Source organism: Leptinotarsa decemlineata, unplaced genomic scaffold (genome assembly GCF_025532065.1).
Source record: "Leptinotarsa decemlineata unplaced genomic scaffold, Ldec_3_MD MMD2_P_RNA_scaffold_4, whole genome shotgun sequence".
Taxonomy (NCBI): Eukaryota; Metazoa; Arthropoda; class Insecta; order Coleoptera; family Chrysomelidae; genus Leptinotarsa; species Leptinotarsa decemlineata.
Window position 1 is genome coordinate 4,717,887 of NW_027412531.1, and position 15,313 is coordinate 4,733,199.

General features: G+C 36.5%; 1 protein-coding gene across 1 annotated transcript; it reads right to left on the minus strand.

Moving 5' to 3' along the window:
- Positions 1 to 10,115: 10,115 nt before the first annotated feature.
- LOC141487522 (uncharacterized) lies at positions 10,116 to 10,619 on the minus strand. The gene has a single exon (XM_074186599.1). The coding sequence runs from the start codon at positions 10,617 to 10,619 to the stop codon at positions 10,116 to 10,118; it is 504 nt and encodes a 167-aa protein (XP_074042700.1).
- Between the last annotated feature and the right edge of the window lie 4,694 nt (positions 10,620 to 15,313).

Genomic DNA, 15,313 nt, shown 5'->3' on the forward strand with positions numbered 1-15,313 from the left:
TCCAATGTTTATACAGGGTGGGCCATCGAAAACTTAACATGGAGGTTTTGGGTACTAATCTTTCAAATCCGAAAAAATGCTCAGACAGGTCGATTTTTATTGGGAGGGGGACAGTTTTCTCCCCATTTACAGCGTTGTCACTTCAACCCCGGATTAGAGGGGTGAACAACGCTTGGAATTTTCATAGAGAGCTTTGAAGGACGGTAAAAAACTTGCTATTAGAAATTAAAATGATTTGAGTAAATTGTAATCAACCTTTTCTTTTCTTTTCTTAGTATTTTTATTATCAATTTAAAATGAGCTTATATACTGTTGTTATCTGAGAATTATATTCTTGTTTATCCTTGCATACATCTTTGTTCCTATCTCTTATAATAAACAAATACTTTACTTTTATATCTATATCTAATATCGGGTGCAAACTAGTTTTGGCTAATTTCATATTGTGAACACAAACACTGATTTTACTTTATCTTCAACTTTTACCATACTATAAATAAAGTGTTGTATGTGAACTTTTTTTAATTTCTGAAAATGGTATCCACTATCAATCATATGTAATGATAAATGAAATGAAAATTGGGCATTTAAATATTAGATCTATTTTTACAGGATTTTATGATTTCAAGGAAATTGTATTGGATAACAACATTGATATTATGTTATTGTCACAGACATGGTTGAGTTGATATTCCTGGGTATACATTCTTCCGCAAGAATAGGATCGGTAGAGGAGGAGGAGTTGCAGCTTATGTTAGGGTATCCGTGAATTGTGTAATCTTGCAGGTAGACATGGTCATGGAAAGTGCTGTTGAGTATCTCTTTTTGAAAATCAAAAACCGACAACATAGTTTCATTGTCGGTGTTTTTTATAGACCACCTTGTGCTCCATTGGATGACGTAATACAAGATGTGGATAATATTTTGTTTATGACATATCACACTGCGGATTGGATAACTTGCTTGGGAGATTTCAATGTAAATTTCTTCAATTTAGATAATTCGCTCAAGCATTGCTTCGAATCATTTGGGTTTTCACAAATTATCAATATTGCAACAAGAACTACTAGCACTTCTAGTACATTACTCGATGTTATTTTAGTTTCGGATACTGATTTAGTGAAATTTCAGATCATGATTTGACATTTTTAGAAGTGAATATTCCTACTCTACACAGCAAACCCAGAATCATCACATAGAAGAAACATTCAATGCACAGTCCAACATTACATTTTTGGCACATTGTTCTTCCAACTGATGTGCAACCTTCTCCAGCACAACGTCGTCGCTTGTTTTCTGGAATGCGAATAACAAGATGTTCTCTTCCATCGTACCTCAGGTCATCAGATACTCTGTTCAATGTAACTGAGCTGGATGATGTTGAGGTCCTTCCTGCCCCTTTCGGTTCCGTTCCATAACTCTTCAAATATGTTGTTACAATTTGTCTCCTGAACTCCAACTGTGGCAAAGTTCCACCACTTATTTTGTGAATTTGCCAAGCATTTTGTATGCAAACATCTACTGTCCATGTGAATATACACCACCACCATTTTTTACCCCTAAGAGATATACGATAACAAGATATATTCTCATCCATGAGATCAGTGCCCCCATGAATGAATTATATTTGGAAATAACATATGGCCGTGGAACTTGAACATTTTTTTTGTCCGCTTGAGAATAACGACGGACACTTCCAATCGGCTGTACTCCGAAGCAAGTGGAAGCAACGGTAACGACTCCCTTATCAACCCATCTGACGAATATAACCCCACTATTCTTATCAAGAATCGATTCATATGTGCCCCTTTGTTTTTTCTGCAGTGCTTTTTTGTCAGTTAGAGGCAAGCTATTTGGTGTTCGATTCTCTCTGAATGTACCAGTGCCTTGACAACCGTTTTCCTTCAGATGTTTCAATGAGGCCATGTTGGTGAATAGGTTATCGAAATATAATTTGTATGGTTGTGGACCCTTTGCTCGAACAAGTTCATCCAACATGGTTACCAAGGGAGCTGAAGAATTACCATATGCATTTTCATATGAAACTGAACGTCTGGAATTGATACCTTGATACATTTAAAAATTTATGAGATATCTTGATGGATTGTTCAGACACCACATTTTGTATCCAAACCTTATCGGTTTTCCTCGAATGAACTGCTTGCAACTATGTCTTCCGAAGTACTTAACTAAAGATTTATCATAACAAAGATGTTCTTCTGGTTCAAAATATTTCAAACAGTTATTTTTCACTTCATCCATCAAGGGACGCATTTTCCATATTTTTTCTGAAAGGTCTGGATTGTTATTGTCAACAAAATGTAAAAATCTAGAAATTTGCAAAAATCGATCTCTACGCATAGAGTTGTGTACAAGATTATTTCTCATGTCAGAGTTCAAGTCCCAGTAAAACCTTCTACTGGGTAGTTGATTATAGCCACTCAGAATGAGGATAGCTAAGTATACCTTCATCTCTGCAGTAGATACCTTAGGATCGGAACAGTTTTGAAATGAAGCGTACCTGCTGGTCTCTTCGACAAGCAACTCCATGATATCTCTATCCATAAACATTTGAAATAGATCAACAGGGGACAAATCTTTATATTTTCTATATGCATTTTTTTCGAAAGAAGACCCGAGGATTGGACTTTCCTGTAATCCATACAATATTTTCTGGTCCCTTTTTCTTTTTTTTATCTCTGGAGGTTGAGGCTTATCTTCTGAAGATTGAAGATTTGCTGTTTTGGCTTGACGTTTTGGTGTTTGATTTTGAGATTTCGAATTTGATGCTCTTGATGAGACAGTGGCAAACGGAACTGGCGTGGATGGAAGAATAACAATGTCAGATCGATTTTCAATAAGACTTTTAGTAGGCACTGCCGTGAAATGGGTAAACTCGTCATCAGCTTCAGTTTCGATTATATCATCTTGAGTATAGCTGCCGCCAATACGGTCATTATTGCCTAACTGAATTTCAGCTGCAGCTCGTAGTTGTGAACCAGATAAATTATCAAATAATCCACCACCATCTTCCTCTCCAGAATCTTCATTAGTTAACACTCCTGCATTTGGTGGTTCAATATAAATTGCAGAAACAACTTCACCATAAGCCATTTCTAGGGCTTCTTGCAAGCTAAATCCACGTCTGAAAAAGAAATGAAAAAATGTCAGTAGTCGAAACGCCTAGCGTAACCATGCGGTAACACGCGTACAAACAAACCTGCATCAAAGCTGAGATAACCTCAAATCATGCATTTACAGTAACAATAATTAGCTTCGGTTATTCTTTGAAGGATGCCGCAAACAGTTCATTGTAATAATAGTAATCAAAACAGTTATACTCACTCGAAGTTTGGCTCTACCATTATTTCACACCAACGAAATGAAGCGACGTAATAATAAATTGTCAACTCCACAAACTACACTTAGTCGGCACTTGTTTCATATTATGTGATCAATTGATGCTTGGTGTATAGACTTATGGCACCACCAAGTGGAAATATCTATAAACAATGTTGTAATAGAAATAAGAAGAATCCTGTAACAGTTGTGACCACATGGTAACGCTAGGCGTTAATAGGTTAATAGCAACAAATTGTTGTACGCCACTGCTCAGTTGGAATGTATTTGGAACTCTTTCATTTGTATCTTTTTGTTAATTTTTTAGTTCTCCTCTGATAAGAGGACTATTACAATTGAGAAATGGTAAAAATGCTATTTCTTTTTCTCATTTTCATGTTGAAAGTGATATCTACATTATTACTAGTAGTGAGTGCCGTAAAGTGTTGCTAAAGAAACAATGGTTTACACAACTGCAGAGAGGGTTGAGTTGATTGAACTGCACTATGGAAGTAGACATTGTGCTTCGAGAGCCGCTGAACTTTTTAATCAACAACATGGAAAAAATGTGTCGCGATAGTATGTTTTCGATTTAATTGCCAAATTTCGCGCATCTGGATCTGTAGCAAATAATAAACGGCAAATCGAATCACCAGTAACAAATGAGGTGACACAAGTGGCAATTCTGGGCCATGTTGAGCTTGACCATACTTTGAGCACAAGAAATTTAGCCTTTGTTTCCGGGGTGTTACGAACTAGCATTCAGCGTATTTCAAAAACCCACAAAATGCATCCTCACAAGATTAAATTAAGGCAAGAACTGAATGAAGATGATTTCGATCAACGCTTGCAATTTTGCGAGTTGGTTAGTAAACGAGCGGTGGAAAATCCATTTTGTTTTCAACATTCGTTTCAGTGATGAATGTTCTTTTTTTCTAAATGGTACAGTTAATCGCCTTAATTGTCGCTATTGGACTGATTCACATCCTCACATTTTTCATGAAGTGCATACGCAACGTCCACAAAAATTAAATGTATGGGCTGGAATTTTTGGTAACCGTTTTGTTGGCCCATTGTTTTTGGAAGACAAATCAACCGGACAAATGTATCTGGAGCTTCTGAAAGATACTAATAATCCCCTTCTCACTGATATTATTGAAAATGACCACAATTGTCGGGAGAATCTGTTAATATTTCAACAAGATGGGGCTCCTCCGCACTATACTCTCTGCCTGTTCGGCAGTATTTAGATCATAATTTTCCGGATCACTGGATTGGCCACCACGATCACCAGACCTTTCGCCGTTAGATTTTTTTCTGTGGGGTCATTTGAAAAGCAGAATTTATTGTACTCCTCATGCATCACTCGAAGATTCATGGCAACAAATCGCAAATGAATGTCGCCAAATCACTCCAGAAATGCTCCACATATATTTTCGAGAACGTTTCCAGCACAATCTCAATTATTGCATGAAAGCATATGCTAACATGAGAATAAAGTAAGTAACTTCAATTCTAAATTTACAATGGTTCGTCCAAATTAAAAAAAATCACATCATTGTTTAGAGAATTCCAAAATCTTCCAAACGATGTGTGACTCGCCCCCTATTCCCTATTGAAATTCCAAGAGTTGTTCACCCCTCTGCTCCGGGGTTGAAGTGACGACGCTGTAAATAGGAAAAAAACTGTCTTCCTTCCAATAAAAATCGACCTGTCTAAGCGTTTTTTCGGATTTGCAAGATTAGTACCCAAAACCTCCATGTCAAATTTTCGAAGGCCCACCCTGTGTGTGAGTAATTGTTGTTTCTTCCAGTTTGTTTCTGAAAGTTACTTCTTTGATGATCTGAACATCTTTGTATATGGAGTTAACTCTTGTAATCGATTGCCTTCTTTCTTTCTCTGGAACATGCTCACATGTTTTTCTATGAAGATGACGTAGTCATCCTAAAAATATATCCCTTTCAGTTTAAACTAAAGTTTATTTCTAACTTTTTGGTGACTTCGGCTGTAACAAAGCAAACCAACAGTTAAATTGGTTGATTGAAAACCGGTTAGAGAATTTCTATGCAAGAAAAACAGACGTGCGGTTTGATAGTCGTCTATAAAACCCCTCGGTAACTTTATTGTGCTCCTAGTGTAAATATCGGTTCCCGTATTTACTTTCAGACGCGTACACGCTGGTGCATCGTGTGAGGTTTCACACACTTACTCTTTTTAAAACAAATCATAAAATTCTATAAACATTCTAGACACACCGTCTTTTAATAGTGTTTGAATCCAAACTAATCTTCACGTGAAATTTTCGTGGTTTTGTTATTGTTTCGCGCCCTGTAGAAAAATACCGTTGATTGTAAAATCGGTAATGTATCTCAAAAACTTTCAACAGAACAGTGACATGACTATCGCATTGGGTTGTTTAGTTTCATTTCGCAGTTTGATTCGCCTTTTTGTGCGGGATATTTTTTTTTCGTGTTACGATAAATGAAATGTTTGGGAAAGAAAGGTTTTGGCTTTCTACTTCTCCATTTTTATACAACAAAAAATGTGGAATTCTTTCAAACATTCGTTATGGAATTGCTACATTATGCAGTAGGGTAGGGTGGTCGACAGTGGATCACCTATTTTTCAAACCCATATATCTCGGAAAATAATACATAAAGTTCATCGAAATTTAGGATGGAGATTCATGGACTATAATCTTATTGAAATATGATAATTCAAAGTCGGTCATATTACAAGTAGAATATTTAAAAAAAATTAATTTTTAGTATACAATGATTCAGTGTTGACCAGGGGTGGTCTACAATGGATCGGCCTACAGTTAACAGTGGGTCAGTCACCAAGATTATCGCACGCATTTCAAAATGGAAAAACTAACTCATTTTCAAAATGAAAATATAGAAAAACAATATGTTTTCAAAAGGAATATATTATGGAAAAACATAAAAAATACATTTTTGAGATAATATATAAGAAAATAAAAAATTAACGCATTTTCATTACAGAAAGATCTACTGATAATTTATGAGACTGTTGCTTAGCTGTACCACTAATTGTTGGATTCGGAAAGATGAATCTTACATCCTGTTCGTTAACAAACGCCAGGTCAGGCACATCTGGAATACAAAATTGTTGCTGCGATTTACATCTAAGAAAGCTGACATAATATTCCATATTATGATTCAAGGTATCCAAAACCTTTGCAATGTAGAAAACCTATTGTTTTTTTGTACAAAATAGAATAAGCACAACTTCACCTTGTTCTGCTTGATGAGCTTGTTACGTTTCAATTCAGCACTAGATCAAAACTGCTCCTATGTGACCTTTCAAAACACTACCTTACCTTTTAAGATCTTTATTCAGAGGATGATAACAATGTAATTCAGTTACAAGTTGATTTTATTCATTTAACATCATAGTAATGGGAATCTTCCGTTCCATAGAAAACCATACCTGAAATGTACAAGAATATGTGTATGCCCCCTGACTAACTACTTTGATCAGTACTTACCAGTCACTTCGCATTCTCCTATTGCCAATCGAAGTTGGAGATCCGAAATTCCTCGCTAGGTTGAAATAGTTGTTATTGTTTGTTTCTCAGTTTTCTTCGCCTATCATTTTTCAGCCGTTGTCTGCCTTATTCTCTATACCTTTCCAAGAATATTTCTTGCGTAGAATGTTATTAATCACTTCCAGAAGGATTACTACATATTAGAGCCATATCGCCTGAAAAACAATATTAGTTAACTCTCAATATCTGAATACTGTTTGATATTTTCGGTAAATATTCTGCATAATATGAATGTTCAAATATTCGTACTGAATGGGAAAGATGTGGCGAGTTACCTTATATGTTTCTATTCCATGGCATGAATAAGGATCGGTAAATAGTTGAAAATAGGTTGGAGTCATTATTTTTGTAAACATTCAATAACAAGGTTAAGAGACAGCTCTCTCTCTCTCTCTCTATTTTGGATGGTCGTTGCTTCCTATCTTCAGGCGCATATGACCAAACTAGTTCTATAGTTGTTCACGGGTGAGGAATTGATCGGTTACTCAAATTGTCAAGGGTTGTTTTAGGGTTGCATTGCTTTGAGAAGGAGTTTTGATGGGTCATGGACTTGTTGATGATGTCTTGAGTGGCTGTGGAGGAATTGATAGATTTATGATGTTGTGCACAGCGCCCCCTTGGTGCTGGTAGTGTAGATTGGACACACTTTGGCAACAACTGGATAGCTGTGAGATGTGGCAGTCTCCCGGATTTCGGGGTTAACCTTCGTGGAGCTTGATTGAGAGTTCAAGTGTACCATCAGACTGATTTGTAGGATATATATGGTTGTAGTTGTGCCATCCTTCGCAGGGATTTTTTCTACAAGTCAGGATTGTATAGTGGAAGACTGATTGGTCATTTTGGTGTGGATATTTACAGTCTGAAACTTAATTTCTTTTGAGGATTTGTAGTGGTTACCGAACTCATTGTGCCAGGTGGAAGGATTTCCGAAACCAGGTATGTCTGAATTACTATCGCATCTCTCATGTGGTCTTAGCTATGATATCATCTCTTCAATTCTACAATCTTTGTTTCTCGTCCCTAGATTCATAAGAAACAGAAGGCCCTTAGTCACTCATCAAGTTCCAGTAGGGCTTTCGTGCAGAGCACCGCACACGACGAAACGTATAGAAAACCCCTTGGCCAGGGTAAGAATTATACCATTAAATGTGTTTTTAATTATTTTAATAATTTTTGATTCCATCGTTGTAATTCCACTGAATAATAGTTTTGAAGAGAGGTTTCAACACTCATTCAATTTTCTTGATTTTTTTTACGGGCTATATGGTTATACAGGGCACCCAAAAATATACTCTTGTTATCTTGCTACTTTTCTTGATGAAAATATACCAGGGGTATCGATTAGTCAACTAGTCTCTATTGAATGGGGTTGAATCTCACTTTGTTTCAATCTGATTCTGATTGCGAATTTCCTTTCGTTGGGTTTTTTTTTGGGGTGTAGAACACCTTGTTGTCAAACTCTCCGGACTTAGAGGTGTTCAGTTACCTTTGGGGTCCTATTCGGTGATCCATTACTGGTCCAGCTTTTTGTGGCCTACAGGGTGATCCATCTCCGCCGTACTACAGGGTAATCCACCTCCGTCGAACTATGGGGTAGCCTAACCCCATATACCGGGTGGCCCAAAAGGAGCACGCAAGTTATAATTGATTTATTTGGATATTTGTGTAATATTGAGTTATTTAAATAATTGTTTGTCCTTTTGTTTATTGTTACCTGTTTAAATAATTGTTTGTCTTTTGTTCATTGTTACCTGTTTGATATAGTGATTGCCTTTCTGGCTGAATTCACCGCTAGTTGACAACGTGTTTGGTTTCATTTGTAAAACGTAAATTGAAATGTTTTCTTCCTTTTACAATTGTTTGTTGACAATGATGCGCCTACGCCTGAGCTTAGGCAACGCAAACGAGATTGTTTTACCTTCGAATACTAGTATTTACGATTTCATCCACTCAATTTTCGTCGTAGTTCACTTGACGTATTGAAGTTTCTTTTAAGCGTCGTTACTACCTTAATTTATGGCTGCTTGAATTTGTGGTTATTTACCCCGCGCTCTTGTATTGACATTTGAACATCGCGTAGTAGTATGAATATCGCATTGTTGTCTTGCAAGCGTTGTCGATAAATCCATGTAAGTTAGGATTACTGAATAAATCATATTGGGGCTCTTTATCTTTTATTTCCAATATTAATTGGTAAGTTATTGGTATTGTAAGTTACTTAGGGTATATGGAGGATTAAATTTACCGGGCGCTCATTAAGATCTATTTGAAATTTGTTAAGTTGGTTAACCCACTCTCGTCTCCACTGTTTAGATTAGCCGCGGATACCCATCTGTCTTATTTGCTACCGACAGATGATTTAGTCTCCTCTTGTGATTTGTGAGGTGACAAGCTGAGGGTTGTTATAATCGCTTTTCAGTCAACATGTTTTCTTCGACTTCTGTTTCGTCTTCTTCGAACCAATCATTGTCATTATCAGAATCTTGACACAATACTCTTTCATCATAGTTTTCTTCACAATCACTTTGCAAAACTTGGCGCTTCACCTTTTTTTTTTGGCTTCTTTTCTATTTTTAGTTGCTTCTCTGGACGTTGCTATCTAATTTTTTTTCTGGAGTGTCGATGGCTATTATGCTTTTTCCTAGCTTTCTTGATTTTCTTTTGTTGGTTCTAGGATTGGCTTTTAATGGTGCCTTGAATTGTTCTGGTGATACAAAATTACTGTTGCAATTGGATGATTCAGCAACAGCCTCATCGTGTGATACCATATTACCTGCGCCAATATTAGACTGGGCTGGAAATAGGCTGGCTGGGAACGGTCGATCTGTCACTGTGCTGGGCAAGAAATCATCACTGGAGAATATATCCCTGTCAAAAGGGCATATTCCAGTTTTCTGATAGGCTTTCGTTATGTTGGAAATGGTCACTGATTTTGTAAAAGCTATTTCAATAAATTCTCCAACATCGTATATGGTACTTATGATGCACTGTTTGGAACCTTTGGTGTGGTAATGAATATTACTGGAGTTTTTTCCCCAACACCAAATCGTTATTTTTAACACCTCGACACGTGTTTCGATCACCAAGTGATCATCTTCAAAGAGAAAAGATTCAGTTTTAATCTTCCTCTTCAAAGATGATCACTTGGTGATCGAAACACGTGTCGAGGTGTTAAAAATAACGATTCGGTGTTGGGAAAAAAACTCTAGTAATATTTATCGTATATGCTAACTGGGCAACCTGGATGGCGCATCAACCAAGAGTCCATAGCATTGTGGTAATAACTCTTGAACGGACCAAAAACTCCCACATCCAAGGGCTGCATTCTTGCTGATGTATGTGGATGAAATGTAAGGAGAGTAACCCCGGATTGTTTTGCTGAGTCAAGCGCCTCTATACTTGAGTGGGATTCGTGGCTGTCCATTATCAGAATACTGGGATTATCCGGCGTGCTGTGGCTGTGCTTGATGAAATGCCCCATTACTCCAACGAACAGCTCACTGGTCATCCAACCCGAAGTGCAACATCTTCGGGTTGGTGGTGTCCCAAAAGTCATTCTGTTATTGACTTTTTTTCGGGGGAAAATAATGGTAGGTGGCAATGCTTGACCACCAGCACTAATAATGCAGCAAGTTGTGCATAATGTTCTTGTGGCCTTTCGGCCTAATGACTCTCTGGGTTTTCTGCACCGTGGTCGTTCCTGTTTCATCTAAGTTGTATATCCGAGTTCCATCGGCAAAAGCTGGACTACGCTGGATTACTTTTTCCAAATTGTCAAAACATGTTTTGACAGTCTCTTCATCAAAACCCGTTGCCCTTGCGAGACTGCAAGCCTCCGGTTTTCTTAAACTCAAATCGGGATGCCGTTGGCGAAAATATCGGAACCAGTCAATCCCCGCAAACTTCTCCGCTTTCCAATTGGGTGGTATTTTGAGATTATTATTCATGGCTATTTGATACGCTACTTGACGACAATATTTTGATGAAAGACCGTAAAATAATAGCGCACATTTCTTGTAATAGGCTTTCAATACTTCTTCTTGCTAGTCGGAAAACATTTTATTAACAGCATAATTTGGAGTTGAACGCAGCTGCACATTAGGTTCAGCAGCCCTTCTTCTTTCATTATAACGTTGTAATGTCGTGAAAGAAATACCAATTTTTGTCGCAGCTTGGCGGATACTCGAACCGCCTTCAATCAGTTGAAACGCGGTTTCTATCTGGGCCTGGTTGTGCTTTCCAGTTTTTCTCTCGAAACTTTTTCTTTGAGACATTTTCTGTAACAAAATCAACAAAATTGGCATAGAAAGTTCAAATGTAAGCCCTGTAATCGCAAATCCATTAAACCTAATCAAAACTTCTGTGAAATGAATCGTTGTTCTTAAAATATTTCAATTGGATGTGTTTTGAATTAGGTTTAATTGGAGAACACAAAATTGTCTCAGATGACTCTCTATAGTTTGATGTTGGGTACACAGTGGTTCATGATCCACTGCGTTAACCTGTGAACTGACCGCTGTAGACCAAACAGTCATTTGATTTTCAAAATGTGGTTTTGACAAAATAAGTTGGATAACACCTGTTATTCGAGTCCTCTCACGAATGCTAATTATTTCTTGAAACTATGAAAATATCCAAAACTCTATCATAGAAGAACTGAAGAAATTACACAAAAAGTTCGACTTATCTGATAATAAGAAATGGAGGCTCCAAAACACAAATTCGACTGTTAAAAATTAGATTATCAACCGCTCAACTGTGAAGTGAGTCAAAGAGGCATTACATTACCTACCACCAAGGACGGATCCAGAGGGGGGGCGATTGACCCCCCCCTTCCCGAGACATTGCTCGTTCACCGCCCAACGACCCAACATACCCAAATAATTAATTTATTTGTTGTATGTTGAGTTTCGTAGACACGTTTCCGTTAACTGCTTGTGGCACCCCTATGAACGACAACCCTCAGAAGTCGAAACTTGCGCGAGCTAAGGACTAACGAGGTTTTACCTAAAATACCCGTCATACCTATCTTAAACATGTCATTATCCGAAAGTCTAAAAACTATTTAGTATGGTAGGTAAATCATGGTCAGTTTATGCTATAGTGAGGCAAAATTATATTCGTCATATTCCTAGTGCAGTATCAAAGTGGTGCCATACTTGAAAATTGGTATTTTTTAACAGTTTTTGAAACACGCCTATAGAAGCCATGATTTATTTATCACAGTATGGCATAAATGAAATCAGATTGTTCTAATACGATTATAATTTGAAAAAAATACGCCATACTGTGACCATGGTACGAAAGACCGTGATACGCAAGCTGCGATGTAAAAATAAAATAAAAGGATTTCTTACAGTATGGCATTTCAATTTTCGGAAAGTTCATGAAAAGTATGATTCAGAAAAATAATCCTATATATATGGTGAAGTCCAAAAGTGGTGCCATACTTTGGAGCCAATGAAAGAGTACTCTTTTAAGTTTGTCCAAGCTTTCGGAAATTTAATAAATTGTTTCCATCATCAGGGATGCTACAAAATTGTGCGTGTGAGTAATATTGAGATATAAATGGATGGATAGATTTACAACTTTGTTGAGGGTGTTTCATACGATGGTTATGTAAAAAAATGGGCACACCGTGTTGGTTGAACACATCCTTTTCCAATTTTTGTAAATGTATTGTACCAATGTTCATAGGTAGGTATAGGGAATCCTAATACAGTTTTCAAAGGAATCTACTCCTGCGTCAAATTACATCACTAAATGTTCCATTCAACTTCAAGAAGTTATTTAATTAAATGTGTGTCCAAATTTTGAGGCAATTTTTTTCGCCACTCAGAATAATATTGCATATGGTAGTTAACTTTAACCTTTGAGCTAAGCAGTACATTTAATCACGAGCAGCTCGTTAGTCGTTACAGGTGAAAACAATTTTTTATGGTCTGTATTTTTGAATTTTTCGAAATTTCTCAGAAACGGTCGGTTTTTAGTATGGGAAATAGTATAGTAACTCACCTTTATTTTGTCTATAGTATCTAAAAATATAAAAAATATAGGGTATTCCATAAGAAAAAAATATAACTTTGGTATGTAACTTTCTTGGGAGTCACCGTGTATATTTCAAAATAATTTTGGAATATGCTCCTCATGGACTCACATATAACTGTGCTGGAAGTTTTTCCCTAACTCTCTTCATTTCTCGTAGAAATACCGAGGCGAATGTGGGTAGGTAATTTTTGAGTGTGTATTTCAGTCAGATCTCTGTGGGCTATAGAAATACTATTTTCTGCTATTCAAGCTTTCGGAAATTTATATTTTCCTCTATCAAGAATATCTACAAAAAAAATATGAAGCAAACATTATATAGTAATGAAACAAAGTTAGTTTAAAATATGAAAAGGCATAAAATAAATCCAAACATAAAAAAGTCGAAAAGTCAAATGCAAATGTGACGTCGAAAATTTTGTCACAGCATCAGAGAAAATGTGATTATTAAAATATTTGCAAATACAGTGAGATTTCAATGATGTAAATGATCTATATTTTTTTTATATTGATATTATTTGTTTCATTTTATTGATCGAAAGTTAAAATATAATTGTAAATTTGACTTAAATTTTGTATCAATGATTTTTATGTTCAAGTTATTATTATTTTAACTTATGTGAATCATTTCCGGAAGAAACCTCTTGACAGTTTAGGAGCCACCGGTAGACAGCTGTTTAAGCCTATTGGGCATCGTCAGTACCAGGCAGGCGGTCCTCGATTGAAGACAAAAAAAACCAAGAAAGTACTTGATAAAAATAGCTGCGTAAACGCAAGCGAAACATAAGTGGAACCACCTATTGGTGTGACACCCAAGTCAACTTGACAAGTTTTCATGTCAGTGTTGGTGGTTTGACCATTCAACCGACAACTGCGGTAGCAGAAATTTGGAAAGCTAACCTAAAATGCCATCGGAAAACGAATCCACATGTTTCTAGAAATGATATGAAATCTAGAAAGGTTAATGCAGTCAAGCTGCTGCAAAATAATTCCATGAAAATCAAAAAATAAATAGATAAGTACTTTTTGATCATTCCCATATTGATTTCAATTTAAGAGCCACCGGTAGACAGCTGTTTCAGCCTATATTTTAACAAGTACTTTCTTGGTTTTTCTCATTCTGTCTTCAATCGAGTACCGCCTGCCCGGTACTGACGATGCCCAATAGCCAGTTTCAACTTGCTCCATGGTGAAGTTTTTATATGTACACTTTGATGAATTTCTCAGCTGGAAAGCTCATTTTAAAACAGTTATATCAAAATTGAACTCCATGAATTATCTTCTGAGAAACCTTCGTCATATTTTAGACCAGAAACAGCTGATCATGCTTAAGTCGAATTGCGTCTTCGGTATGGTATTACTTTCTGGGGAGCTTCCTCTTCTGCAAAGATGTTTTTGTCGCCCAGAAAAAGATTATAATATGTATAGCAGGAGTCTCAAGAAATACAAGCTGTAAAAGCATTTTTTTAAATTTTGAAATACCAACGTTGCCATGCCTGTATATATTCGAATTATGTGTTTTTATATATGATAACCGTGACTGTTTCATAAAAAATGAAAATGTGCCTTCTATTGATACCAGGTGCAAGACAGACTTTCATTTGTCATATTGTAAAAATGCACTGACCACTGACTTACAATCCCCCCAATGTGATAGAGCTCAGATTATTTAATCTGCTACCACTTGAACTGAAAAACTCTAGTACTATCCACAGCTTCAAAATTACACTTAAGTATTTCCTACTAGAGAAAACCTGTTACTCCCTTCAGAAAATGATTGAACAATAAAATGAAAAATTCAATGAATGTGTTACTCTTAGTGAATTGTCTCATTTTTAGTTTTACTTTTAAGCTGTTTTTAAACTAATCCTACATAATGTACCTTTTTGAGTATCTTACAGGATAATAGAAATTATTATTATTATTGTTATTAAAAAATATAGTCTGCCATATTGCCATTGTTGTGGAATTGGCTGCGGTGGTAGTGCGCCCGACTCACGATCGATAGGCCGTGGGTTCGATTCCCGCCTCGACCAGATACTTTTCTCGAGAGAATTTATCTGGTTGAAGCTGGGATGATTCTACAACCGTGTTACACGTTAAAAGGTAAGACAAGTTACCCAACTTCTGAGAGTTGTCGTTTGAATGGGGGCGACAGCTGATTAACGGAAAAATAGATATTCTGACAGACGTTGAATCAACACAACAACCCAATGAATATTTTTCAACTAGGAATGGATTCAATGTGTTTTTTTTTGTGGAAAAGAGGTACTTCGAGTTTTGGAAAAATAAGAACGAACCCATTGAATGGACAAAAACACATTGTAATAATGGGCGTATGACAAGTTTATAAATCAA